The sequence below is a fragment of the Sceloporus occidentalis genome, unplaced genomic scaffold (genome assembly GCF_023333645.1).
Source record: "Sceloporus occidentalis isolate IW3139 unplaced genomic scaffold, rSceOcc1.0.p SCAF_2, whole genome shotgun sequence".
In the NCBI taxonomy this organism is placed as follows: Eukaryota; Metazoa; Chordata; class Lepidosauria; order Squamata; family Phrynosomatidae; genus Sceloporus; species Sceloporus occidentalis.
The window spans coordinates 41,581,326-41,608,733 of NW_028316982.1; the positions used below are offsets into that span (position 1 = coordinate 41,581,326).

Genomic DNA, 27,408 nt, shown 5'->3' on the forward strand with positions numbered 1-27,408 from the left:
AGCAGAATTAACTTTGCTAAAGCCAACATATTAGTGAAATCTTGTTGGTGAAACAGCAGTCTATATTTCCATTTACTCAAATTCTCCAAATGTCATAGATCTTTGCTTAAGTTTTATTGCTTGCTTTTGTATAGAAAAATGATCAGGGGGGAGGGGGGAAAGGACAAGAACCATGCTGTGCACTGTAACACTGTCCTTGTAACTTTAATGTGCAGTTATTTAGACTTGACATATTTACCCCCTTTCCCCCCACAACCCTATGTTTCCTCTACAAAGCCTTTCTTCATGGGGGGCGGGAGCAACAAGTACTAATGCATTTTTCTCTTATTATTATGTTTCTGTGAAAGACTGTATCATTCATTATCAGATGCTGTTGTTGCTGTTCATTGTTCCCCTCTTGTGTTGTTGTTTTTTTGGAGGGAGGGAGAACTTTGATTATTGTACAATAAAAAATATTTCCTGATAGTACTTTCTTTCCCTTCTTTCGGATCACTTGTTTTCTTGGGCAAAGTAACCTTGTGTAATATGTGCTTTGTTGAAAACATTGTGCAAATAGAGGAGCAGATAGATGTTGCTAACTAAACATGGAGCATCAATGTTTGCTGCCTTTTCTGGTTCCAGGTAGCCTAGAGGTACCTACTCCAGGTAGCCTGGAGTAGAACATGTAGAAGGAGTGGTCTTAAATGAGAGAAATGCATAGCTCCATGTGCTTGGTGTGTTTTGCTTTTGCAGTGCAGGAGCAGAGCAGAGAATCAAGGTTAAGTATTGAAACAATCATCTTTTCTATGTCATTTTCTACAAGCCTGCTATAAAATAAGACTAGAAGCCTAACTAAGCACATTTGGGGGAAGGGTGGCTCCAGGTGATCCTACCATAATTCCCCTTGGATAGCTATCCTACTAGGGTCGGATGGGCTGCGGTGCCTCACAGAAGAATCTGACATGGGTGCTTTATTTGCACTTAGTAAAAATAATATGTTTAGAATTGTTTAACTTCAGAACTGCATGTGCTGGGAAGGAGTGTGATAAAGGTGAAAGACTCCATGACTGCTTCATTTTTCAGGGATCCCCAGGAAGGCCTCCATTTGTGTTAGTCTGGGAGTTTGTATAATTAATTCTTACCCCCATTTCAACCTGTTGGGATGGGGAAATGTCAAACAAAACAAGAAAATGTACCACTTACCTAGCTGACAAGCAGCTAGGTTTTTGAAGTGGTGGTTGAGCTCCCCTTTCATCCATTCCCCTAATGCTGCATTGCAAGTATACCTCAGTTAATAAAGTATATGTATTCCTGAGCATTGCTTCCTTAACAAAAAAACAAACAAAAACGATACAAGTGTCAGAAATAACATGAAAATAAAATGGATAGGTTCCTACACCACAGAAAAGCAGTTCAACATGTTTCAGAAAACTTAAAACAGTATGCGTGTGTGAAATGAAACAATCAGATCTGTAAGCTTTCCATAAGTAAACAAAACTATTTTGAATTTCCAAGAGACCACTTGATAGCTCCTTCCAAAATGTATTCAGGGATGATTTGTCTTTCACCACACACCTCTTAATTAGTTCTGTTCTGATGGTCAAACACACAGTAAGGACTTTTTTAATGTGCTGTGGGGAACTGGTGAGGCAGGCCTATCTGCTTTGCCCTTTTCTCTATTTTGGTATTTAAACATGTTAAGGGATTCTGGAAGCAGCCACTGTTAACCTGTTGCATGTTGTAGGCAGGTACACATGGCTACAGTAAAATCAGCTAGGGTAGAAACCTGTTCTTCCTCATCTGAAGTTTTATTTGTTGTATTGCGTACTGCAGAGATGCTGCTGCAACCTGGCACCAAAATTCTGTATTCCTCCTGCCCTTCTTCACCATCTTTCCAATGCCACTGTTGCTAACAAACACTCAGGGAGACAGAACATGAGGAGGAAAAGGAGGACGGATCAAGAGTAAAAAGCCTTCATAAAAAGTATCACTGTCAAAGGCTTTGTTAACTGAGGTATGGTTGTATATTGTATGTAGAATGGGCCCTTGGTATCCACTGGAGTTTGTTTCCAAGATCCCTGTGTGTCCCAAAATCTGTGAGTGTTTAATTCCCATTAAATACAATGACATAGTAAAAATGGTGTCCCTTATATAAAATGACAAAATCAAGGTTTGTTTTTTAAAATGTGTATATACATATATTTTAATATTTTCATGCTATGGATGGTTGAATTGGGGAATAAAGAATTTGTGGATACAGAGGGCTGACTGTATATCTCATTGAACTTGGTTATATATCCATAGGATTCTGCTATAAGAACAGAAGAATGAGAATTAAATATAACATGTACAGAACAGCTAGACCACAAGAGAAAAAGAAGTGGAAGAGACACTTCTAGAAATTATGCTTCATTTTCTCTGCTGAGAATGTTGATTTTACCCTGCCCATTTTTTCCTGCCAAGAGAGTATTACTCACACTGGTCTGTGTTCTTGAAAAGGCCAGAAATGGATAAAGAATTTACTCTAAACCTGCTGAGGCTGGACTTTCCTGTTTCTCAAAAGAATGCTGCATTGCTTCATGTGTTTCCTGTTTCATATTTCTAATTCTCCTGCTTCTTTATGAATACCTGGCACTGGGGTATTAATTTGCTTGCCTTGAAGTGCATGGTATAATTTTCCAGGCAACATGCCTGACTGATTCTTCTCACCTCCCAAATCTATCTAAAAAGAATGAAATTTTAAAATGCATTTTAAAATATTTGTCTTAAGCTGTATGTTTACAGAGGATTCATATTTTCTTCATATAGCAGTATTGTCCTACCCCTTCTAAAAAGCTGTTGTTAAACTATCCATTAGTTATGCTGTGTTTCACAGATGTATGTGGATGACCTTTCATGTGTACAACCGTGTAATACCGGAATGGAAAACATTTGGCTGTGGACCATTCTAACCTTGAAATATAAGTCTCTGCAACTATTAGGACTCAAATAACTTATCTTACACCTTTGTTAGATTTCACATTCTAGGAATGTAATACACCAATTCATAAATACGTCAAATGTCAAGGATTTCCTGAGTCAAAATGAATAAGAATCTTCATCTCCAAGCAAAAAGACATGATTAAATCATATAACTCAGAAAGGTATTAATTACTGTAGATTACATAGCCAATATTTGGCCATTTCTTCCTTTAAAAGTGTTGTGTTCAGCATGCCCCCAGATACCAGTTTTTGCTAAATCAATCTCAGAATTGTATTGAAAGAAACAGTGCATATAGAGGCTATTGTACTAGACCTTCGCATTCATCATTTCACTTACCTCAAATATCCAATTTACCACCTTACAAACAGCATATATAAGCAATTATGGTAGATTTCTATATTTTTAAAAAAATCTACCAATGATATAGGAGATACTGAAACTCTCAAAGCTGGTGGCTAAAAAAAGAAAAAAAAACTTTAAAGATGATGTAATTGCACTTAATTACTATTCAGAATTAATATTTTTATTTTATATAAATAAATAATATTTAAGGTGCAATACTGCAACTGGTGGAAAAATCTCCCAACCCATTAGCTTCTTTAGCATATCCTAAATTCAATCCACATCTCCGATTAATAGTAATATAACATCTATTTCTAATTCTGAGTTACTCTATAAATATAATTTAATATGAGATAGTACTTGACAAGAGACTAAATGCCAAGCCTTTCTAGCTGCTGAAATCAGAGGTAGAGGTACACCTTTTTCTTTTTTATACACAATTCCTTGTGACATTCTCCTAGAGTGGGATGCTAAGTAGCTTTGTTCAACAATTACGCACACATGGGCACTTGACAAAAGAGAAGTGTATCATTTCTTTTAACAAAAAGATATATGTCTTATAAGAATTGAAAAGTTTTGTCCACCTCCATGGACTGGCAATTTCTTGAGTGAAAAAATGGGGTTGAGAAGTCCCCCAAATGCAGTGACTAAAAATAACATATTTTTGAGAACAGTTTTGTGGAATAAATAAAGGAATATCACAAAGAACACAAAGTATCTGGGGCAAAACAGTCATTTTAAGTATGTTGACCTTCTCTCAGATTCTGCCCCAGATAATTTATGTTCTTTGTGGTATTCCTTTCAACTTTCTCACAAAACTATTTTTTTCAAAAATGCAGTGCTATATTGAAGCAGTGTATCTGAGGAACTTCTCACCCTCATTTTTCACTCAAGAAATTGTCAGTCCTTGAAGCTGGACATCATTTTTCACTTCAGGTGGCCCCAGTGAAATTGCCAATTAGCAATTGTATGAGATAACTTAATAATACCAACAAGCATGACACAGGATTGAGACCATTGGTGGGCAGCTGTGCCAGGGAACAATTTCCACCGCTATGGACAGACCACACCATTTTTGGCAAACTAGAATGATCAGAAGTTACTGCCTGATCTACTTTTTTAAGTTTGAGGGGGGATTAAATGGTTATGTATCAAACTGCTACTTTGGAGATCATTTGGGGTGTAGTGTACCATAAAGTAAAGTAGTTGTGTTCCCTCACGTTTCAATTTTTTTTTAAATTTGTGTTTTTTTCACTTTCACAAGGGAATCTGTGCCCTAACCCCAGTGAATGTGGAGGGTCCTCTGTTTTCATGGACTTGGAATCCATGTCCCTCGCCTATTATTGGGCAGCAAACGGTGGGAGATAAAACAGGGCACAAGCACATGGGTGTCCCCGGGCACGTGCTGCCATTCAAGCCAATGGGACTTGAATATTGGTGATTTTTCATTTTTACGGTGTGTTCGGAACAGATCCTGTTGAAAACGGAGGGGCGACTGTATATTCTTTTGTTTACATTTTATAAGGAAATGGCTCTCCTCTTCCTTCCTTGGGCAGAGATTCCAAGTGCCCTCTTTACTTTTTTCCTCCCCTCCAGGACAGAAAAGGTTTGGGAAGCAGAGTAGGAGCAGGAATCAGGACCTCCAAGCCTCATGCCCCCCTTGAGCAACTCTTGTCCCTCTCTGGGGGACCCATTCCACAGTTTGAAAACCACTACTCTAAGTCACCTGTGTAACACACTATGTTTATATAGTAATATATTGGGAATACCAAGCTAAACTCAGTGTTGGTGTTTACTAGGCAGTAGGTTATACTTACTGGTTGCTGAGGGGTTTTTTATTTTTAAAACTTCCTCATCTTCCTTACTTGAAAAATGGATTTGCCAACTTTGCTTTCATGTACAGAGTTTTGAAACTATCTTACCATAGTAACCTAACAGCATACTTCAAAGACTGCTCAGTATCTTGCTCTCATAATGTTAGCCTTTTGCAAATTCAGCATATGACAGCAAAAACTAGCAAATAATACATGCCTAATTGGTAAAGGTCAAATGTAGTCATGTGGGATAGCTATATGATGTCTAGTCTGTGAGCACATTTCCAGATTATGTTATGTGGCCCATAATTATTTCTTTCATTCTCACTGCCCCATATTAAGTCATAAGTAACAGGAACAAGGGAACTCATCTACATTGTCTTGAGTGGCTTTGCATGTTACAGGAAGTGAATAAATGAGAAAATGCAATTATCATCCTTCTTTTCACAAGATAGATTATAGGCGTGGAAGAAAAGAATGTAATGCCAGATAATAAAAACAGAGCAAAGAATGTATAAACAATAGGTTAAAAGAATAGTAATAGGAGAATGGCAGAACAAAACCATACATAAAGACAATCATGATGCCACCACTAAAAAGATTCTATCTCAGGTACTTGCCTATCTAGTATCATATAAAGGTAGATTGAAGCACAGAGCCTTCAGATAACAATCTCACTGTAAAGCAGGCTCAGGCAATCCTTGAGCGAAATCTAAATAGGGAATTATTAGGATATTTTGGACACAAGCTAGATCAGTTTGTTTCTTGTGGATACAATGGTCAGTTGTAATTCCCAAAGCAAGCAAGCCCCAGAATGGGTTCACCATAGGCTCACCATAAGTAGGAAATGACTTGAAGGCACACAATAAATGTGAGGGATATTGTTATTCTTCCTAGAAAAAGGCAGTTGCATGGTTTGAATGTATTTTTGGATGGGAGCATAATTAAAGCTTGTATGCCATTTGTGCCGGATGTTTGATATGGCCATTATGACATATGACTCAGTTGCATACATAATAGACTGTATAAAACACTCCCTTGGAAAAGTGTTCAGAAACTGTAGCTGGTCCAAAATGCTGTGGCCAGACTATTGACAAGGGCTGGTTACAGAAAACACGTAACTTTCCTTTTACAGCCTCTCCAAGAGCCAGACTCTGGTACACTGAACTTTGAATCCCTGCTTGGCCCTGGAAACCCACTGGGTGGCCTTGGGCAAATCACACTCTCTCAGCCCCAGAGAAAAGCAGTGGGAAACCCCAGGGTGACCAGATGTTCTCACCACAAAGGAGGCCAAGGCACCAGAAAATTGCCACCTGAGTCCCTATATTGGAAGAAAGGTGGGATATAAGAAAATAATAATAATAATAACAACAACAACAACAAAATGTAAGACATGCAAGAAAAAATGAACCAAATAAAATATGACCAAATAAAAGCTAAAACCGCTCATAAAAATATTAAATTCATGCTTCTTAATCCCGCTCAAAATGAAGGAAGTTTGGGCATTTCTCTTAGACAGAAGCTTTAAATGTAGGCTATAGAAAAGGGGGACGCATGGTCACCCTGGGGACCCCCCCCCCCAGCCAGCCCTGAACAAATCTTGTAGAAAAAAAACTTTGGTGGTTTCACTGTAGGGCAGCCATAACTCAGAAATGGCTTGAAGAGAACAGCAGCAACTTCACTGGCTTCCTTGCCATTTGGGGCACAATTCAAGCTGCTATTTTAAAGCTCTATATCACAGGCTCCATATTATCAGAAAGACAGGCACAAACTGTTCCTGAATAAGGCTAGGCCCATTCCTTGCTGTCCTCCTCTCAGCAGACAAAACCACTTCTATCAAGGCAGGCCTTTAGCAACTCAGAGCCTGTTACGGCCAGAGATTAAAAACTGAATCTGCTGGGCATTTGAATGTTAATTACCATTTATATTTTTAATAAATTGTATATTTTATTGTTTTGATTGGCGTTTTCATACTATAATATTATATATATATTAATATTACAGTTTATTTAATGTGTATTCCAGTGTATTGGAAACTACTTCTGTTAGAATGCTGGAAAGAAATCATGACAAATTCAATAAAAACAAAGTCTGATATGTTACAATAAATCTATGCAATACATTATTAAACATGTAAAATGCAGACAATAAAATGACCACCCAGGCAGCAACGAACATAAAACCACAGCCAGGGAAGACAGTTCTTGGATATAATGAAAGGAAGGTCACTCAAACACAGACTAGAATGGACAGAAAAACCATTTTGGAGGACCAGCATAGATTTCTTTAGACATGCCATTCTTTATTTCCCTTCCCAGAATTGCCAAGCCTTGAGCCAGGGCAGTTCAAGCGGTATCAAGCCGGATTAGCCCTGCAGTGCGGATGCAGGCAGCCAGGCCCCAGGGGAGAGGAGGAGTTAGGCCTTTCCGTGTGAGAGCATGACGGGAAAGGAGGCTGGCAGGGAGCTCACCTGGGGCTGGAGGGGGAGCAGCAGGAGACCCAGGTGAGGAGGAGGAGGAGGAGGAGGAGGAGAGCGGGGGCCTCCCCGGGCCAAGAGGGTCCCTGGCCGCAGCCATGGTAAGTCTGGGGAGGGGAAGGGGCCCCTGCGTCGTCAGGGCAAGAGGGAGACAGGGAGCAGGGCAGGGAGGGAGGGAGGGAGGGAGGAAGGCAGCACCTGCCGGATGCAGGTGAGGCAGGACTGGGCTTTGCTTTTGGAAGGGAGGACTTTGGGAGGGGGAGAAGGCTGACAAGGCACTCTCTCTCAGCCTCAGGGGAAGGCAAGGGCAACCCACCCACCCAGCCCCCCACCCTCTCTCTGAACAAGTCTGTTGCCCAGGGAAAAACAAACCAACATGAGAACAGGGTGCCCTTGAGTGGTGAGGTGGCTTGAGAGCAGGGTTCGAGTTCTGTCCTAGCAGACCCTGAGGAAGCCACACTCTCTCAGCCTCAGGGGGGTGGCAAGGGCAAACACACACACCACTTGGAAGGAACTGCCAAGGGGGGGGGGCATGCTTGGGTTTGACTTGGACGCTGGGGAGCAGGGTTCCAATTCTGTCCCAGCCGGTGGCTGACCCTGGGCAAAGTCACATTCTCTCAGCCTCGGGAGGGTGGCAAGGGCAAAAACTCCTGAACAAATATGGCCAAGAAAAGGGGGAGGGAGAGAAACTTTGATAGAGTTGCTTTGTGTGGTGTCGTGGTTTGAGCATCAGATATTAAGGCAGCAGGGTTTGAATCATGGGTGACCTTGGGAGAGTCACACTCTCTCAGCCTCAAAGAAAGGCATCGGCAACGCCCCCTTCTCCCTTGAGCAAATCTTGTCAAGAACCCCCCCCCCCAAATAGGGTCTCTACAAGTCAGAAACGACTAGAAGGCACACAGTAACACATACAAAAGGTGTGGGAAGGGAGAGGGTGGGTGTTTGGGGGGTCTTTTCTCTTTTGCTTTTCTTGGCTTGATCTGGCCAAGGCACTTCTTTTCCCTCCTGGATTCTTCCCAGTGAGGATCTTGATCCCTCTCAGACTCTCCCCCAAACTGGCCAGACCCCTGAACCCCATTTGGCCAAAGAGATCCACAAAGTGGGGAGAGAAGGGGGTTCCCGCACTTATCTGCCCCATGCCTTGCTCTGCCAGTTGCCAAGAAAGACAAGGGAGAGAGCATCTGGGCCTCAGGAACTGAGTGGCGCCTCATCCAAGATTTAATTTATTTTTTGAAACAACTTTCTTCTCTTCCAAGGCATCACTAGAGCACCTGGATAGTGGCCCCAGGGGGACCCAACGCCCTCCTTTTCCAGGACCCGTCCTACATTTCATTTTACTTCTTTATTTTACAACATGGCTTGTTGTAATGGCAATGGCCAAACCCCTCTGTAGACTCTGAAGTCACACTTTCTCAGCGTTAGAGGGTAGCAATGGCAAAACTCCTTTCAAGAAATATTGGTGAAACGTCAGGCATAAACTCTTCTAGAACATGGCCACATTGCTTGAAAAACCCACAAAAAACTATGGATGCCGGCCATGAAAGCCTTCAACTTCACTTTGAAGAAACGTGGCAAGAAAGGTCTACACTAGGCTTGCCTTGAAGTCATTTCCGACATATGGCGACCCTAAGGTAAACCTATCTTTCTTTTTTTAAAATAAAACTTATTCATTTAAAAAAAGAACACAGAAATTAGCATGGCAAATGTAGATCAACAGCACAAAAACATTGACAAATGCTTACATAGAACATAGGGCATGAGTTTTGTTATCCTGATCCTGTTCCCTGCAATTGTTTGTTCTATTGGATTAGTCCTTTCCAAACGGAACCATAGGTCATTGGAATATGACTTCTTTCCTCATTAATTTGATTTACATAGGAAATAAATGGGAACCATGTTACCTCAAAAGTATTATAAGGTGAATCCATCATGGGGTTTTCTTGGCAAGTTTATTCAGAGATGGTTTGCCCTTGCCATCCTCTGAGGCTGAGAAAGTATGACTTGCCCAAGGTCACCCAGTGGGTTTTCATGGCCAAGCCAGAATTCAAACCCAGGTCTCCAGAGTTGTAGTCCAACACTCTGAGCACTATGCCACACTGGCTCTCTAAAACATAGTTTACATATCTAAAAAAGAACACCGCTTCTATACAATAGACCAACAAGACATATATCAACATCGAATACATACAAAAATTAAAACAAAACAAACCTAAACTAATAAAGTTATACATATAAGAACTTCCTTTAGTTTTCCTGAATTCCTAGCATTTAATGCATGTCCTACATTTCAGCCTTCTGTCCAGGAGGAATTCCCAAATGTCCTCCATTTTGCGTATGGCTGAGAAGCATGGATTGACATTTCGATATGAGTGTTTTTTGCTCAGTTTACCAGAGATCCTCCTTTTTCCAGGACCTGTGATATCTTTCAGGCTTCTGTCCAGGAGGAATTCCAAAACTTCCTCCATTTTGAGCATAGCTAAGAAGCATGAATTTATATTTCTATGAATGTATTTAGCTTTTATTGGGTCATATCCTCTGTTTTTCTTGAATGTACTCCATTTTGTAGTGCCTTATCTTCCTTTGAAGTTAGGACAACTGTGCACCCTGTATTGGCCAGCACTTTTCCTAGAGGAAAAGAAGCATGGGCTTCAGCAAGAACAGCTGAGCAAAATACCTTGATTAAAATTTTCTTAACTCTTGGAAAGAAATAAAACCTTGGGGTGCTTGAAAGCCAAAGGTGGGTTCAGAGAGGTCAGGAAGGGGAGAGTATGATTCAAGAAGAAGTGGACAGCCATGTGTCCTGAATTGCTTTGTGACAGGCAGACATTTAACAGGGACAGTGCCCCTTTCCCACAATGGGCAGTGATATTCATAAGCCATACCTTGTGAATGTACATGTTTCTTTCAGGTGTGAAAGTGTAGGAGGAACAAGGGAAAAGGTAACAAACATAAAACAGGATTTTCCCCTTGTTGTTGCATACCTTCAAGTCATTTCTGATTTATGGTGAGCCTAAGGCGAATGTGAGAGTCAGCATGGCATAATGGTTTAAGTATTAGACTCTGGAGACTAGGATTCAATTCCCTGCTCAGCCATGAAATGCACTGGGTGACTTTGGAAACAAAAATCCATCAGTGATACATTTTATTTGCCAATTGAAAAGCACAATATACTTGTTGCAAGCTTTCAAAGCTCCATGGGCTTCTTCATCAGGCAAGATGTTACAAACCAAACAGGAGAAGAAAAAAAACAACGATTGGAAATGTTGGTCAGATAGTAAGTTATATGTTCTCAGCCTCAGGGAAAGGCAAACCTCCTCTGAACAAATCTTGCTAAAAAAAACCCCATTATAAGTTCTCCTTAGGGTTCTCATAAGCTGGGAATGACTTGAAGGCACACAGCAACAAAAAGGCAGCCTACTGCAGTTTTCTTGCCAAGTTTCTTCAGAGGGGTTTGGCCATTGCCTTCCTCTGAGGCTGAGAGAGTGTGGCTTGACCAGGGTCATCCAGTGGGTTTACATGGCCAAGCTTGGATTTGAACCCTTGTTCTCCAGAGTCATAGTCCAATGCTCAAACCACTCTACTATCATGGCTCACCTTCTTATCTCCAGCTAAAACCTAGAGTGAATCTTTATTTCATTTCCATCCATTCCTAAAATCATAGAATGTACTGTACTGCTTCCTGTACTGCATCTGGAAGGTGCCAGAGGGAGGGTAGAAATTTGCTGCAATAAAACTCCTCTAGTGTCAGGTTGGGGTGTAAATACCCTAAAGATATAAAAACCAATCTGATCTTGGAAGCTAAATAGGGTCAGCCTTGGTTAGGACTTGGATGGGAGACCACTAACAAATACCAGGTGCTATAGGCTTTATTTCAGAGGAAGGACCTGTCCAAACTACCTCTGAGTATTCCTTGCCTAAGAAAACCCTGTGAGCCTCATGCAGTCACTATAGGTCGATTGCTGACTTGAAGGCACATAGAGAGAGTGTGTCAGATGTGAGCCTGGTATAGTGGTTTGGGCATTTGGCTATGGAAACCCACTGAGTGAACTTGGCAAGTTGCACTCTTTCAGCCTCAGAGGAAGGCAAAGGCAAACTCCCACTGAACAAACCTTGCCAAGAAACCCCTGTGATAGGGTCATCCTTAGTTGGAGAAAATTTGGAGGCACACAACAATAAAATGTCAGGTGGCATTTGGTGGGCAGCTTTTATTTCACTGTCAGGGTTTAGCCCAGCCTTTCCCAATCAATTGGCCTCTAGATGTGTTTGACTACAGTTCTCACCACCCTATGGTTAAGGGGATGGGGACTGTAATCCAGCATATGGTTAAGAGGATGGGGACTGTAGTCCATCATATCTGGAGGGTCACAGGATTAGGATACTTTGTTCAGTGCATGATCCTAAGGGGGAGGGGGGAAATCTCTTCAGGTATTTCTGAAACTGTGTGTGGTTTTTCTCATGAATTTCTGACATCTGCAGTGTTCTGATTTGCATGCACTTCTATATTCTGTCTCAATTTCAACTTGTCCTTGTGGCCTGGATTTATATCATGGAGAGTAACCTTTAGGGAGTTTGTAGATCTGATTGTCTCATTTACTTGCTGATGTTGAAATGGGGGAGGGGAGGGGATAGGGACCGATGCATTGGTACCATCGGTGTGGAAAGGTTCAAGGCTGTGTAGATAGAAGAACACATATATTGAGCAACGCATGAGGTGACAAAATGATCAGGAGGCCTGTCAACATTGTTGATCAAACTCTGTTTTGTGTTGCTCTTGATAGATTTTTTTTACTAGCCTACATTTTACTTGTAGGCTCAAGGGCAGGAAATGCACAGGTGGATTTTGACCGCTTTGAGTTTCATTTTTATTATTGTAAAATTTTCATTTGCACCTCCTGTTCCCTTGACTTTGCTTTTGTATAGTTTAAATAATACAGTACATGCAATCAGTGATGTTCCTGAATAGCCTTATCAAATACGCATTGGAAATGTGGGTGGATTCCACATATTTCCTTTTTTAAAAGTAGCAGTCTGGCAATATTTGCCAACTTCCCCCCCCCCCCCCCCACACACACATTTGTTCATTCTAAAAGGTTGCAGAGCCAAGGAGAGTTTGAGAGCAGGGGGGAAGTAATTGGAAGGGACCTCAAGGGCTATACAGTGTATTTAGTTCTACTCTCTGCCATGTATGATATACAACTAAAGCACTCCTGAGAAACAACAAACTGTTTTTAAAGACCTCCAATGAAGGATATTCTACTATGACATCAAGGCAGCCTATTCCATTGTCAAAAAGCAGTTACCATCTAGATAACTACCACAGTCTAGATAAATACTAGATAAATACCACTGATAAATAATACCACTAGATAAAGACTAGATAAGTACCACTAGCCATGCTGATTGAGGCTTCTGGGAGTTGTCCACAAAATATGAAGGCCAGAGGTTTGGGGCAGTGTGCAAATAAAATTATATGCAGTGGGCCCATGGTATCTGCTGGGGATTGGTTCCAGGACCCCCTATGGATACCAAAATCCATGTATCCTCTCATTAAATTCAGTGGCATAGTAAAATGGTGTCCCTGACATAAAAAGGAAAATTAAGGTTTGCTTTTTAGAATATATAAACGGGGGGGGGGGGGGGGGGAGGAAGGGAGGGAGGGAGGGAGAGAATATTTTCTAGTCTTGGATTATTGAATCTCATAGAATCATAGAGTTGGAAGAGACCGCACGGGTCATCCAGTCCAACCCCCTGCCATGCAGGAAATCCAATCAAAGCATCTCCAATAGATGGCCATCTAGCCTCTGCTTAAAGACCTCCAAGGAAGGAGACTCCAATACACTCTGAGGAAAGAGTGTGTTCCACTGTCGAACAGCCCTTACTGTCAGGAAGCTCTTCCTAATGTTGAGGTGGAATCTCTTTTCCTGTAGCTTGCATCCATTGTTCCGGGTCCTGTTCTCTGTATCAGCAGAAAACAAGCTTGCTCCCTCCTCAATATGACATCCTTTCAAATATTTAAACAGGGCTATCATATCACCTCTTAACCTTCTCTTCTCCAGGCTAAACATCCCCAGCTCCCTGTGGATAAAGAATCCAACAATATGTTAAAAATAAGTCGAAAAGGCATTTTTCAGAAATGTTGCAGGTCTTTTTAGTAGTTTGGGATTTTAGTGCAGCAATGAGGAACCAGGGTGTATGGGATGGATATAGACAGGGCTTATGAGCTGATTCCTTGTACTCCAGTAATGCTAAGATGGGAGGAGAGCTTCAGTTGAAGCCAATTTAAGATTTTTCTCGAGCCTACAGCACACGGGATGGGGTGGGAATATTAAAACTCTTCTCCAGCATGTTGTGGGATCACCCATCAAAATCACATAGGCACAAAGTTAAAATTTTCAAACTCACTTGTTGCAGAGATCTGTTCATGTGTATGAACAACTGTGTTACAGAGAAAGGGGTTATGCCCTACTCATTTTAACTTTCTCAACCCTTTTCTTTTGTGGGTTTCAGTAGCAGCTCTGCTTTAGCCCCAAAGAAATTAATCTCTTGAACTGCAAACAAAGGTGGGTGGAAAGTTAAGCATGCCCTTTGTTTTACCCAAGATTTTCAAGACTGTCTACATTTCTCAGTTGTTATGCTTGCCCTGAGATTTAGATCTGGATTGTATTTAGACTTAGACCTGGAGTATCATGAACTCAGTGGAATCTACTTCTAATCCAAGGAAGGACACTCAGAACTGGATTGTTGGCTAAAGTTTTTCATGTCTCAGTATGATACTTCAAACAGTATAATAATTGTCTTGTTGGGTCAGGTTGAAACTCCACCGAGACCAGCATTCTGCTTCAAACAATAGTTGGTCAAAGAGGCAAGGGTAATCCTACAGTTAGGCAGAGTGAGGCAACCACTCAGCAGCATTCTTCCTGAGCAGCCATTTCCTTCTCTTGGTGCTTTATCATATCACCCGTGTTCTTGCCATACTTGCATTAAAGAAGGGAGCATAATGGTTTTGGAGCACTCCCTACTGCCCCTTCTTTAGCATGACTTTTCTTCTGTTTCTTCCTACCATTTTGCAGCTGGTGTGGATTGAATGGCAACACGCAGAGGCAGCCAGCCAGTCTTTGCCTTGGCTCCTCCTATGTGGCTGCTCCACTGTGGGGTGGAGGTGGCTGAGCAGCTACAGGTCATCACCAACGCCCTGCGAAGATATCACTGCCTCCTGGGGGGGGGGGGGTCTAGAACCACTGGTGTAGTATATAATAATAATAATAATAAATTTGTTTTATTTATATACCGCTATTCCAAAGATCATAGCGGTGAACAACAAGTAAGCTAATTAGCAAGTAAGCTAATTTGCCCCCAACAGTCTGGGTACTCATTTTAGCGACCTCGGAAGGATGTAAGCTTGAGTCGAGCTTGGGCCCTTTTGCTGGTCTTGAACTCGCAACCTTGTGGTTTTGAGTGAATGGCTGCAGTACAGGCATTTAACCACTGCGCCACCAGTGTCTGACTCCTCACCATTTACCAGCATATAAATATTTGGTTAAAGGACAACAGCACTCTACTGTACTGCAGGTCCATATGCCAGTACGGTATATCTCATCATATGCTAGTCTTCACATTAAGTATTTGAAACTCATTGAACAATTTTTCTCTTTTGGTTTGCTCAGTTGTCCTCTCCAATCTCTTTTGCCTTCACTCATACCACACTATTTCAAACTGCACTCCTCATCATAAGCCTTATCGATCTGCAAATAACACACTCTTTTTCAGTGATACATCAATGTCAATCATTCCATATACCCTACTGGAATGACTTTACACTTTGAAATGATGGAAACTCATGTTATGGCACAACACATCTTAAGTTCCTTCATGTCTTATATTATATCACAGATACCATCTTGATGTTTGCTTCAAACAGCAGAATGTCTCGGGCTGAGCCTGTTACGAAGGCAGAAAAGTGATGGCTTCCTTTTCTGTTTACTGATAGAATCTGGTAACTTGAGATAGATTGCTCCTGAGTAAGCAGAGTGTCTTAATATAAAATTCAAGTCAGGGAAGGATGTTCTGATCAGATTGTTTTGTGAGTCACCACATAATATTAGGCAATCAAATTAGTTTTACATATTACATGCCTGCCATTTGATTATTAAAAAAAATTAGATTGACAAGAAGACAAGATCCTTAGCTGCAGGGTACATGCAATTACTGCAGGAGAGATAATAGAATAAGAACTTACTGTGAGCACTGTATGTATGTGTAGTATGTGTAAGATAATCCTGCTAAATAAAAAGCAGACAATGTTTTCTTGTAGGTAATATTATAATCATAATAGAAGTCTCCCTTTCTCTGTGTGTCTCTCTAATCTCAGTTATCTGATTCCATTTCTCACATGAAACAGCTCGTTATCTCAGTTCTATATGTCCAGGTATCCATGTGAATCTTAGGTAAAAAGAACTCATAATATATTGAAGTCTATGTTCAGCTTTCTATGTTTTGACTTCTTAGCATCTGCTTTTTTGCCTTCCTGTCCCTGCTTGATAGCATTCAAGCCTTCCCATCCCTTGGCTCTGTGTGAAATGTTGCTGCTGATCAAATGGAATCTTCTCTTCTTTTCTTTTCTCTATACACTATGTTTAAATATTTTATTCCTTTTCCTTGTGTAGTCTTCCTTTTTTTGACAATGGCCAAGCTGCACTACTCTAGACAAAGAAAAAAAGGAAAAGCATGTGGCCCTGCTTACAAGCATGCCTAATATTTAATTTAAATCAGAGCTTGTGAAAGTCATATTTTTAAACTATAGGTCCCAGAAACTTTCATCCAGCATGGTGGCCATGTTGGTGGGGGATTTTGGGAGTCCCAATAAAAAGAAAAAAAGACTTTTCCATTCTCTGGTGTGGATAAATGTGTTGGATTCAGATATAGGTATATGCAACTGGTCTTATGGAAGGAGATTTCCTTACTCTTTCTTATTATGGCATTCCCTCCAGCCCCCTGGTGATGCTACACAGAGGATCAGATGTCCCTGCTTAATGGAGTAAGCTGTAGTTAGAGGTGAAGAGAGGGTTCTCTGAAATTTTATGAAGGGAACTACCACAAGGAGAATCCTGCCATTTGGGAGAACAAATCAACAGATATATGTGTGTTGTACCCCAGAAAGTGTCATATCATAGAATCATAGAGTTGAAAAGACCTTAAGAACTATCTAGTTCAAACCCTTCCTACCTTCTTTTTAGGGTAAGGGCGGGCCACAGAGCAGGGGCATTTTTTGCCATTGTACCCTCTCCAACTGCCCACAGTGCATCATCCGCACCATCACTTCCTGATTTGATTCTAGACTAATTTGTGGAAGATTTTTTAGTGTTTGAGTTTTTTGAGGATGAGTAAAAGAAATAATAATAAAGGGACGAGGGGTAAAATATGGCAAGCCACCACATCCTTAATCATTATTTGTACTTTACTTCCAAGCAATGCTTACTTATATAATTGTTTCCTAGGATTTTTGTGAGGTTTTCCTCATGCAACCTATTGATTCACATTGTTTGATGACTCAAGGCCCTTCTTGTGTATATACTGGTTTATAATGTTCAAATTCAGTGATAACAGCAGACCAAGTTTTGCCATTTAGAGAACATACTGCAGTGAACTTGAGGCTTGTGTGCTTCCTTCTGCTTCTTGGTCCTGAAGGAGAAAAAATCTGTAGCTTTTCTTTTCAGCTGAGACAAAACAGGAAACAGTAGACAATTGCAGGAAATGATGCACTGTAGCAAACATAGTTAAGCAGCAAACCAGGATGACAAATATCATTTTGATGGTGTTTCCTAGTATGTTCTCAGATTGCTTGTTTACAGTCTGTGGACCCTTGTTATACGCTGGGGTTTGGTTCCAAGATCCCCCGTGGATAACAAAATCCGTGTATGCTGAAGTCCCATTAGATATAATGACAGAGCAAAATGGTGTCCCTTATAAAAAAAATGGAAAATCAAGGTTTGATATTTGAAATTTATACTTTTTTTAACATTTTCAAACCGTGTATACTTGAATCCGTGTATAACAAATCCGTGTATAAGAGGGGCCGACTGTATAATTTTCTGCACCAAAAAAGAAGAAAAAATATTAATTTCAAATGGACACTTCAGTTTTCTTCCCTTGCCATCTGGGGACCTTTTTATTACTTTCTCATAACAACAATCCATGGTTTGTAATTACAGCTGAAAGGTGCTCCTCTCTTGCTCAGTTACCCATCCTACATTTCAAGCCATCAGTCATCCTCCCTACTCTTTAAGTACAATACTTCTTTCTCTCTTCTCTTCTATCTGCCAACTAGGCTGTCTCTCTCTTTCTCTATATGTGTGTATTCCTATCCTTAAGCTATATACTGTAGGCACTTTAGCCTTCCCCTTCTTCCTTCTTTTCTTTTATATTTATCCCTTTATGAGATTCTTTTATTATTATTTTTTCTTTTTGATTGCATTGGTCAGTCTGTCCTCTCATTTGTAGTCACCTTAAAATTGGCTAAATGGATGGCAGATGAAACATTTCAAGCGGTTAAAGAAAGATAAGAAGCAAAAGTAAAGGAAGATAAGATCATCATGAATGTTACTGTCCAACATTTAGTGTGCAGGGATAAAGAGAATTACTACAACAATCAATGCAGAGAAAAGGAAGATAACAACAACAAAAAAAGAACGAGAGACCTATTTCACAATGTTTTGGAATTCAAAGAGAAATTTAAATCAAGGATGGGGAGGCTCTATGATCAGAAGGGAAACATAATACACAACCAAGATGAAATTTAAAAAACCCCTGAAGGAAACAATTCATAGAACTATATAAAAATGTGCAAGAATAAATGAGACATGGGAAGAAGAAACATATGAAGATGAATCCTAAATTTTGAAAATGAAGTGGAAGCCACACTCAAAGCAATTGGGAAGAATAAATCACCAGGAACAGATGACATGCTAATAGGACTGCTACAATATGCCGAGGCAGCATTAAATTCATTTCTAACCAAAATCTGCCAAAAGTATGGTAAACAAACCAGTGGCCCACAGATTGGAAATGACTAATATACAGTACATTCCTATACACCAAAAAGATCACAAAAGATTGCAGTAACTACAGCACTATTCCACTAATTTCTCATGCAAGCAAAGTCATGCTCAAAATTGTGCAGCAAAGACTCCTACCATATATGGAGTGAGAAATCCCAGAAGTGCAACTAGTTTCAGTAGAGGAGGAGGTACTGGGGATTACATAGCAAATATACGATGGATAATAGAGTGCACCAGAGAATTTCAAAAGATAATATGCATGTGCTTTATTGACTACCTTTGATAATTTAGATCATGAAAAGCTATGGAATGCTCTCAAAGAAATGGGAGTCCCACTAGATTTGATTGTCCTGATGCATAGCCTATATTCAGGACAGGAGGTTGCCATTAGAAAGAGAAACAAAATGGTTCCCAATAGACAGGTTCCCAAGAGAAAAAGGGGGTTAGATAAGGCTGCATAATATCTACCTTATTTATTCATGCAGAAAATATCTTATGCAGAGCAGGCTTAGACTCAGAGACAGGAGGTGTGAAGGTCAGGGGAAGGAATATCAACAATCTAAGATATGCAGATGACACATTGCTACTAGTAGAAACCAATGGAATCCTGGAGCAATTACTGAAGAAGGTCAAATCCCAGAATTCTGTATATTGGTGTTATGGAAGTTAAAGTTATCACAGTTCTATAATTGTGTAGTTTGGACACAGCCAAACTTTTTATTATAATCTGAGAGGTAGAATGTCACAAATGTTCTAAGGCTGGCAATTTCCTTATTACTAGTCATATAAATTTGACCAATTTCCTAGAGCTTCATCAAATCCTCTCCCAATAATTTATCAGCATGGTATAATCATGAAAAAGTGGAGTGTGGTTGAATATGAGCCTGCTGGAAAATGCAAACGTAACTTCTAATGGAGTAGGGAATAATGAAACTCTAGTATTGCTGGCACCTACCTCTCTATAAAGTCCCATTTATTTATAGTACCTAATGAATAATAATATTATCTTTTACATGTAAATTGATTTAGGAAGGAAATTTAAGAAAAGGGAAATCTCTCTGCTCTTTGCAGTCCTACTTGCAGTTGGTTTTGGTCTAAGTGGATCTATGTGTATCCAGTGGCAACAAATGTCTCTGTCATGTATGCTCTTCCCTCTACTCTGAAGATAGCATATTGTGATCTGATACTATTGCTTCTGCTTCAGAGCCATAAGTCAATGTCTAATGTAGATGAATGAGCAATCTCACCAAGGCACACAAGCCCAAATTAACTTGTATGATTGTTACTTAATTAATCTGCCTGTTATCTACCTCTTAATTATGTCACTGTGACACATGCGATGAGGGAGAACTGAAAAGTACACTCTGTTCTCTTGTTCACAGCTTTAGAACCTTCCTCTTGGACCATGTATTGATTCTTGTTGGCTGAGCAGTATTGTCAGCTGGGCAGGGTGTCATTGAAACTGCAGAGGGCTGAAGTGAGTCACTTCCTTAAATCAACAACACACCTTTTGTATGGAGCTAAGCAAGCACAATGCAAAGATTTTTTTTTTTTTAAAAATCCCCAGACTGCTGTTCTTGCTGCCTTCTAAATATATTAGACTGGGGTAGGCAAAGTGCAACCCATGGGTTGCATGCCTCACCAGAGCCTTTTTTGAGGCACACACACACCCAGTGAATAATAATATTATCTTTTACATGTAAATTTATTTAGGAATTTAAGAAAAAGGAAATTATAGCAAATTAGTGCTCTGCTGGGTGAGCTGAAGATAGCACATAGACCTTTCTTCTTGCCTGGAACTGAGCCCACCAAAATTGAAAGGCTTGCACCTTGTCTCCTGCTTAGAGAAGACCCACAAAATCTGGAGATTAGAGGCCAAGCCCTAAAGTCTGGCATTTGTCATTGCTATCAGCGACATATGAAAAGCCACATTTGACCAGCTGCTCCTAAACAAAAACTTTGTACATGTGTGTCTGCCAAACTTCCTGAACAGATTTTAATGTGGAAGCTAAAGGGCTTACTTTAGACTAGATTGTGCCCTCTGTGTTTATTTGACTGTAGCAGGCATAGCGAACCAGATGGCCTTCATATGTCTTGAATTACAGTTCCTATAAATCACAGCTGGTATTGCTAATTGTAAGGGATTATGGAAGTTACAGATCAAAATATTGGGATGGTGGCAGGTTGGCTTTCCTTGAACTACAATTTACACAGTTGCAGTACAGTGATGTATCTGGTATAGCAGCTAAAGTGTTGGATGTGGACCTGAATTTACTTGGCCTTGAAATTCATTGGGTGACCTTGGACAGTCATGGCCTCCTAGCTTAATCTAACTCAAAAGTCTGTTATAAGGGTAAAGTTGAGCATCCCCCTAGAACTTGAAAAAAATGCTTTTTTAAGACTACAGTTCATAGATTCTCCCAGCCAGTATGGCTAGTGGCAATACTGGATGAGGATTCTTGGAGGTGTAGTTGGAAAAGTAGTGTTTCCAAGTTCTGCAATTGCCACATATACCAGCCTGATTTTTTGACACAAGAATATCATGAAGAAAACAACAACAATGCCATAGGAAGTATTCAGCACTACATAGTGCATTTTCTAGGTCAGAGGCGATGCAAGATTTTTTGGTGCTAAAGGCACTGAAATGATATTAACCATGGTTTAAGCATATTATAAATAAAATCATTGGATATTCTGCTACTCATCTCCAAGTCTTTTACTTGTGTTGGTCCATCTCAAGGATATTCAAGGATCCCCTGTGAATATCAAAATCAGTGGATGTTCAAATCTTATTATATACTATGATATGGTAAAATTGTGTCCTTAATGTAAAATGGCAAAATTAAGGTTTGCTTGTTGAAATTTTAAAAAAATATTTTCACCTCATGGATGGCTCAATCCATGGATGCAGAATTCTGACAGTAGTTTACTAGTTGCAATATTGGCATTAAATATCTTTGGGTCTACCAAAGATGATGTCCTAGCACTCACCAATCTTTTAGGCTACATCAATAGAAGTACAGAGCGCCCTTTCTTTATGTGGGGGAGCCGTTCTGGACTTCCTTGTGTAAAACAAAAACGCCTATGCTAGAGCCCCATTTAAATGAATGGGGCTCGGGCGCTCTACATTCGTCCTTATGGGACACGCTGCCCCTTCCTCTGAAAGCCGCGTATAATGCAGGCACACTGTATAGTGTCTAGATCAAGGGAAGTAATAGTGCCACTCTATTCTGCTCTGGTCAGGCCCCACCTGGAATATTGTGTCCAGTTCTGGGCACCACAATTTAAATAGGATGTTGAGAAACTGGAGTGTGTCCAAAGGAGGGTGACCAAAATGGTGAAGGGTCTGGAAACCATGCCCTATGAGGAACGACTTAGGGAGCTGGGGATGTTTAGCCTGGAGAAGAGAAGGTTAAGAGTTGATATGATAGCCCTGTTTAAATATTTTGAAGGGATGTCACATTGAGGAGGGAGCAAGCTTGTTTTCTGCTGCTCCGGGGACTAGGACCTGGAACAGTGGAGGCAAGCTACAGGAAAAGAGATTCCACCTCAGCATTATGAGGGACTGTTCGACAGTGGAACACACTTCCTTGGAATGTAGTGGAGTCTTCTTCCTTAGAGGTCTTTAAACAGAGTCTGGATGGCCATCTGTCAAGGATGCTTTGATTGAGATTTCCTGCATGGCAGGGGGTTGGACTGGATGGCCCTTGCACTCTCTTCCAACTCTATGATTCTATGAATCTACAACATGCTATATTATTTTATGGCACATCTGGCATGATTAGATAGGATCATTGTAGGACCTTCTTCTCCAAATGTTGTTTGATATTGGGTATTAGTGAAGACAAAAGCCTTCTGAAAGTCATTCTTTATGACTCAGGCTGGAAGCAACCAAATGTAACTGAAAATGAACAAACCCAAATAGTGATCAGATCCAGTGATCCAGTGTTTCAATGATCAGGAAGATAACTGGTTGGGCCTGGTTAAAGTCCCTACATTGGGTTTATAAACCAAACATACGTGTATCTATTTTATACCTGATGTAAGTCTTGAATGTTAGACTATTCTTGTTTAATTTGACTATAGTTGCTTTGTCTTTGGACTTTGTGTGTATATTGTCATAACATCAAAACGTCATCAAAATGTTGTTCCTTCCACTATCTGTTTTTGTCTAGCAGTTTACATGCTTGTTAAAAGGGATGGCAGGAACCCATTATGTTGTCCCAGCAGCAATTGAACAAAACCATCATAAAAACAACAACAAACTGTCATCAATGTAACTGTTTAAAGTGCTCACATGGGTATCACCTGACTTATATTTAATACATCTTTCCTGCTGACAAGATTTTATTTCCTTTGTCCTTCCTGCTTTGCAGCATTTGTTTCCCTCTCTATTGAGAATCATTTCAGCTAGAAGACAGTCAATGCAGTGTTATGGTTACAGTGTTAAGGCTGGGACTTGAGAGATTGAGGTTCAAGTCCCATCTGAACCATGAAACTCACTGAGTGACTCTGGGCCTGTTAGAGTTACTGATCTCATAGAGTGGTTGTGAGGATAAAGCAGAGGAGTAAAAGAGCATGCCTTGAGGGATAGCCCTGAGTGGAGAAGAAGGAGACCATACATTCAACTAATGCATACATAATGAATAAAACAGATAGAAGCATAGGGATCTGATGGCAAAGTGAAATATAGGCATTTTAGCTCAGAATGACTTGTTGTTGTGTCTTACCTGCCTCTCTCCATGGATCAAGGTTGAAAACAGTAACAGATTAAAATACAACATATACCAGTTAAAAACCATATAACATCAGTTTAAATTAATATATAACACTTGTTAACTGCCCTCAGGTCGATTTCGCCTATGGTGACCCTATAGATGAGACATCTATACAAGACCCCCTATCCTCCATGGCTCTGCTCAGGTCCTATGGGCTCAGGCCTGTGGCCTCTGATTGAGTCTAACCATCTGGAATGTGGTCTTCCTCTCTTTCTACTGGCTTCTACCTTTCCTAGCATCATAATCTTTTCCATTGATTCATACCTTCTCTTGATGTGGCCAAAATATGACAGCATCAACTCTCTTCCAGGGAGAGTTAATTTTTGATCTGTTTGAGAACACATTTGTTTGTCTTCTTTGCCATTTACAGTATCTTCAGCCCTCTTCTCTAGCACCACATCTCAAACTGAGTTTATTTTCTTTCTGTTGACTTTCTTCACTGTCCATCTCTCACATCTGTACATGGTGATGGGAAATATGATGGCTTGGACAACCCTCACTTTGGTGTTCAGATTAATATCTTTATACTTTAGAATCTTGTCCACTTCTTTCATCGCTGCCCTTCCCAATCCTAGTCTTTTAATTTCTTGAGTCTGTTCCAAACAATATTGGGTTCAAGATATGGGAACTCCTTGACCATTTCAGTTTTCTTGTTATCTAGGATGAATTCCTAGATAACAGATCTTCTGTGGCCATTATTTTTGTTTTCTAAATGTTCAACATTAAGTCTATCCTGGCACTTTCCTCCTTGACGTTCTTCAGTAATTGCTTCAGGTCTTTGCTGGTTTCTGCTAGTAATATTCTGTCATCTGTGTGTCTAAGGTTGTTAATGTTCTGTCCTCCAATCTTCACTCCTCCTGCCTCTGGGTCTGGTTGAATAAATAGGATGATATAATACAGCCTTGCCTAACCCCTTTGCCAATTGGAAACTATTCTGTTTCTCCATATTCAGTTCTGATGACAGCCTCTTGCCCTGAGTACAGGTCATGCATCAGGACAATCAAGTGTAGTGGCACTCTCATTTCTTTGAGGGCATTCCATAGCTTTTCATGGTCTCTGCAGTCAAAGGCTTTGCTGTAGTCAATAAAACACATGTAGATTTTCTTTGGGAAATCTCTGGTTGGCTCCATTATCCATCATATGTTTGCAGTCTGATCCCTAATGACTCTTTTTTTCCTGAATCTAGCTTGCATCTCTAGGATCTGTCACTCCATGTATAGTTGGAGTCTTTGCTGCAAAACTTTGAGCATGACTTGATCGTTAAGGTTGTTTTAAATTCAGACAGTGTATTCAGCTGGTAAATCTCTTCTGGCAGGTTGTTCCACAGTCTAGGGGTGACTGAAGAAAAAGTTTTATGGCTGGCAGGCACCAACCTAGTCCTGGATGACTGGAATAAATGTCTTCCAAAAGACCTGAGTGTACAGAGCAGATTGTATAGGAGCAGGGCCGGCTGTAGGTATTTTGCCACCCTAGGCGAGAAATATTTTGGCACCCCTGTTGCCCATCATAATTATTTTCACTCCTTGATTTCTGCAGTTTCGTTTGTTAAAGCTAAACATGACATAAAACTTAGGTTCCAATCTCTCGTCACAGTATTGAAAATTAGTCAAAAAGCCAATTAGGTTTATACAGGTTCAAGACTTTTTTTATTGCTGAGATATTTGGAATGGAGACTAATTCATACATATTCCTTTTTGCAAGATGGAAGCATTACTCATTCTAATGATGTGGGAAAATTCTGGATCCCATCCCCTTGAATTTGTGGGGTAGTAGTGGTCCATCTATGACCCTAAAAACTAAAAATCTTCACCCAAGGGGCAGAAAAGGGTGTCACAAGAAAGAGAAGAAAACCAGTAGGGTCACCAGGTGAGAGGACCAGGGCTGCTGCCACACTGCAGAATTAATGCAGTTTGACACCACGTTAGGTGCCCTTGGCTCTCACAGTGACCGGCTGTCCTAACTGCAAAGGAGGACAAGGCACTGAAAACTGTAGGCCTTTCAAGTAAAATGGAGGACATGACTAAGTAAAAGCTAAAGCCCCTCATATAAATATAAATTCATGCTTCTTAGTGATGCTCAAAAGGGAGGACATTTTGGGAATTCCTCCTGGACAGAAGACTGAAATGTAAGAATATACCCCAGAAAAAAAGGACATCTGGTCATCTTGCTGGTTCCATGCTATGGAGCCCTGGGATTTGTAGTTTGTTGTGACTCCACTGCTCTCTGACTGAGAAGGCGAATTCTCCTCCAAAAATCCAAATCCCAGGATTCCATAGCATGGAGCCAGGGCAGTTAAAGCGGTGTCAAATTGAATTATTTCTGCAGTGTAGATGCAGCCTATGAAACAAGGATGGGAATGGCTCCAGGGTCAGAAAGAAAAGACACAGAGTAGGCACACCATTTACAGTGCTTTAGAAATAAACTATAATATTAATAATAATAACAACAACAACAATAACACCACCAAGAGTGGGCAAGCCACACTTTCTCAGCCTCAGAGGAAGGCCATGGCAAAGCTTCTCTGAACTCATATTTCCAAGAAAACCCCATGGTAGGTTTGCCTCAGGGCAGGGCAGACCTCCTCCTCTTCCAGGACATGTCCTCCATTCCAACCTTCTGTCTATGAGGTTTTCTAAAACATCCTCCATTTTGAGCATGGCTAAGAAGCATGCATTTACATTTCTAGGAGTGTTTTGAGCTTTTCTTGAGTCCTGTCCTCTCTTTTTCTTGAATGTCTTCCATTTTGTGGTGCCTTCTTTTGCGGTGAAGGCATCTGGACACCCTGGGAAGAAGACCAAGCTTTTAAAGTGGATTGTTGGAGCCAGTGTGGACTAGTTGTTTGACCGCTGGATTATGGCTCTGGGTTCAAATCCCAGCTGGAGGCATCACACTCTCTCAGCCTCAGAGGAAGGCCATGGTGAGCCTACTCTGAACAAACCTTGCCAAGGAAACCCCAAGAGAGGGTGGCCAGGAGGCAGAAAGGACTTGAGGACACACAGCAACAAACAACAACAACAACAATGGGGTCTAGGAATCAGAGAAAAGGGTGAGTGAGTGGGAAGGGAGGCAAAAGTGGGTGGATAGGGAAGGAATAGGGCCAAAGTCTGGGAAGGAGAAGTAGTTATGGGGGGGGGGGGGGGAATGGGGCCATGGAAACCCACTGGGTGACTTTGGGGGAGTCACACTCTCTCAGCCTCAGAGGAAGGCCATGGCAAGCCTTTCCTGAACAAGTCTCTCTCTTGGAGAGAGAGAGAGGGAGAGAGGAAGGAAGGAACGAAGAGAAGAAGGAGGGAGGGGGGAAGGAAGGAAGGAAGAGGGAAGAAAGGGGAAAGGTAGGAAAGAAGGAAGGAAGGCAAGAAGGAAGGGGGAAGGAGGGAGGGACAGGAGAAAAGAAAGAGGGAAGGAAGGAAGGAAGGGGAAAGGAAAGAAGATAGAGAGAAGGAAGGAGGGAGAAGGGAGGCACTCCAACTCCCAGAATTCCATAGCCTTGAGCCAGAAAGAGGTAAAGCAGTGTCAAACTGGGTTAATTCTCCAGTGTGGATGCAGCCCAGGAGTTGCAGAGTGCAGCAAACTTCTTGCCTCCTTCCAGCTTCAAGCAGCTCTCTCTTCCTGCTACTCAGAGGCTGGCAGTGCTGCTGGCTGCTTTGCTTGCCTGATTCTATGATCCTCAGGCTAAAGCCACTCTCTCTCTTTCTCTCTCTCTGGCGTCCTAGAGGTTGGCGCCCTAGGCAGCTGCCTAGTTCGCCTATATGGACGAGCCGGCCCTGTATAGGACAAGATGATGCTGTGGGTAACCTGGACCCAAACCATATTTGTACATTACCTAGAAACTAATTGGCAGCAAGTGGAGTGATTTTAATAATGGTGTGATGTAATTACTTTTAGATGTACAATCTGGCTGCCATTTTTTAAACCAACTGGAGTTTCTGTACTTAGTACAGACACATTTCAGCACTTTTCAGACATCCAGCCTTGAGGTTAG

General features: G+C 41.0%; 1 protein-coding gene across 4 annotated transcripts in view; it reads left to right on the top strand.

The window, feature by feature from the left end:
* The first annotated feature begins 7,553 nt into the window (after positions 1–7,553).
* Positions 7,554–27,408, top strand: part of LOC149318202 (AP-1 complex subunit sigma-3) — an 88,517-nt gene continuing 68,662 nt past the window's right edge. For 3 of the 4 annotated variants that reach the window (XM_089507744.1, XM_089507741.1, XM_089507743.1), the window contains exon 1: positions 7,554–7,695. In XM_089507744.1, coding sequence (XP_089363870.1) covers positions 7,693–7,695 — 3 coding nt within the window. In that variant the 5' untranslated portion in view covers positions 7,554–7,692. Of the gene's footprint in view, positions 7,696–25,362; positions 26,473–27,408 lie in introns of those variants that run through there. The other variant, XM_089507742.1, reaches the window with a different exon arrangement.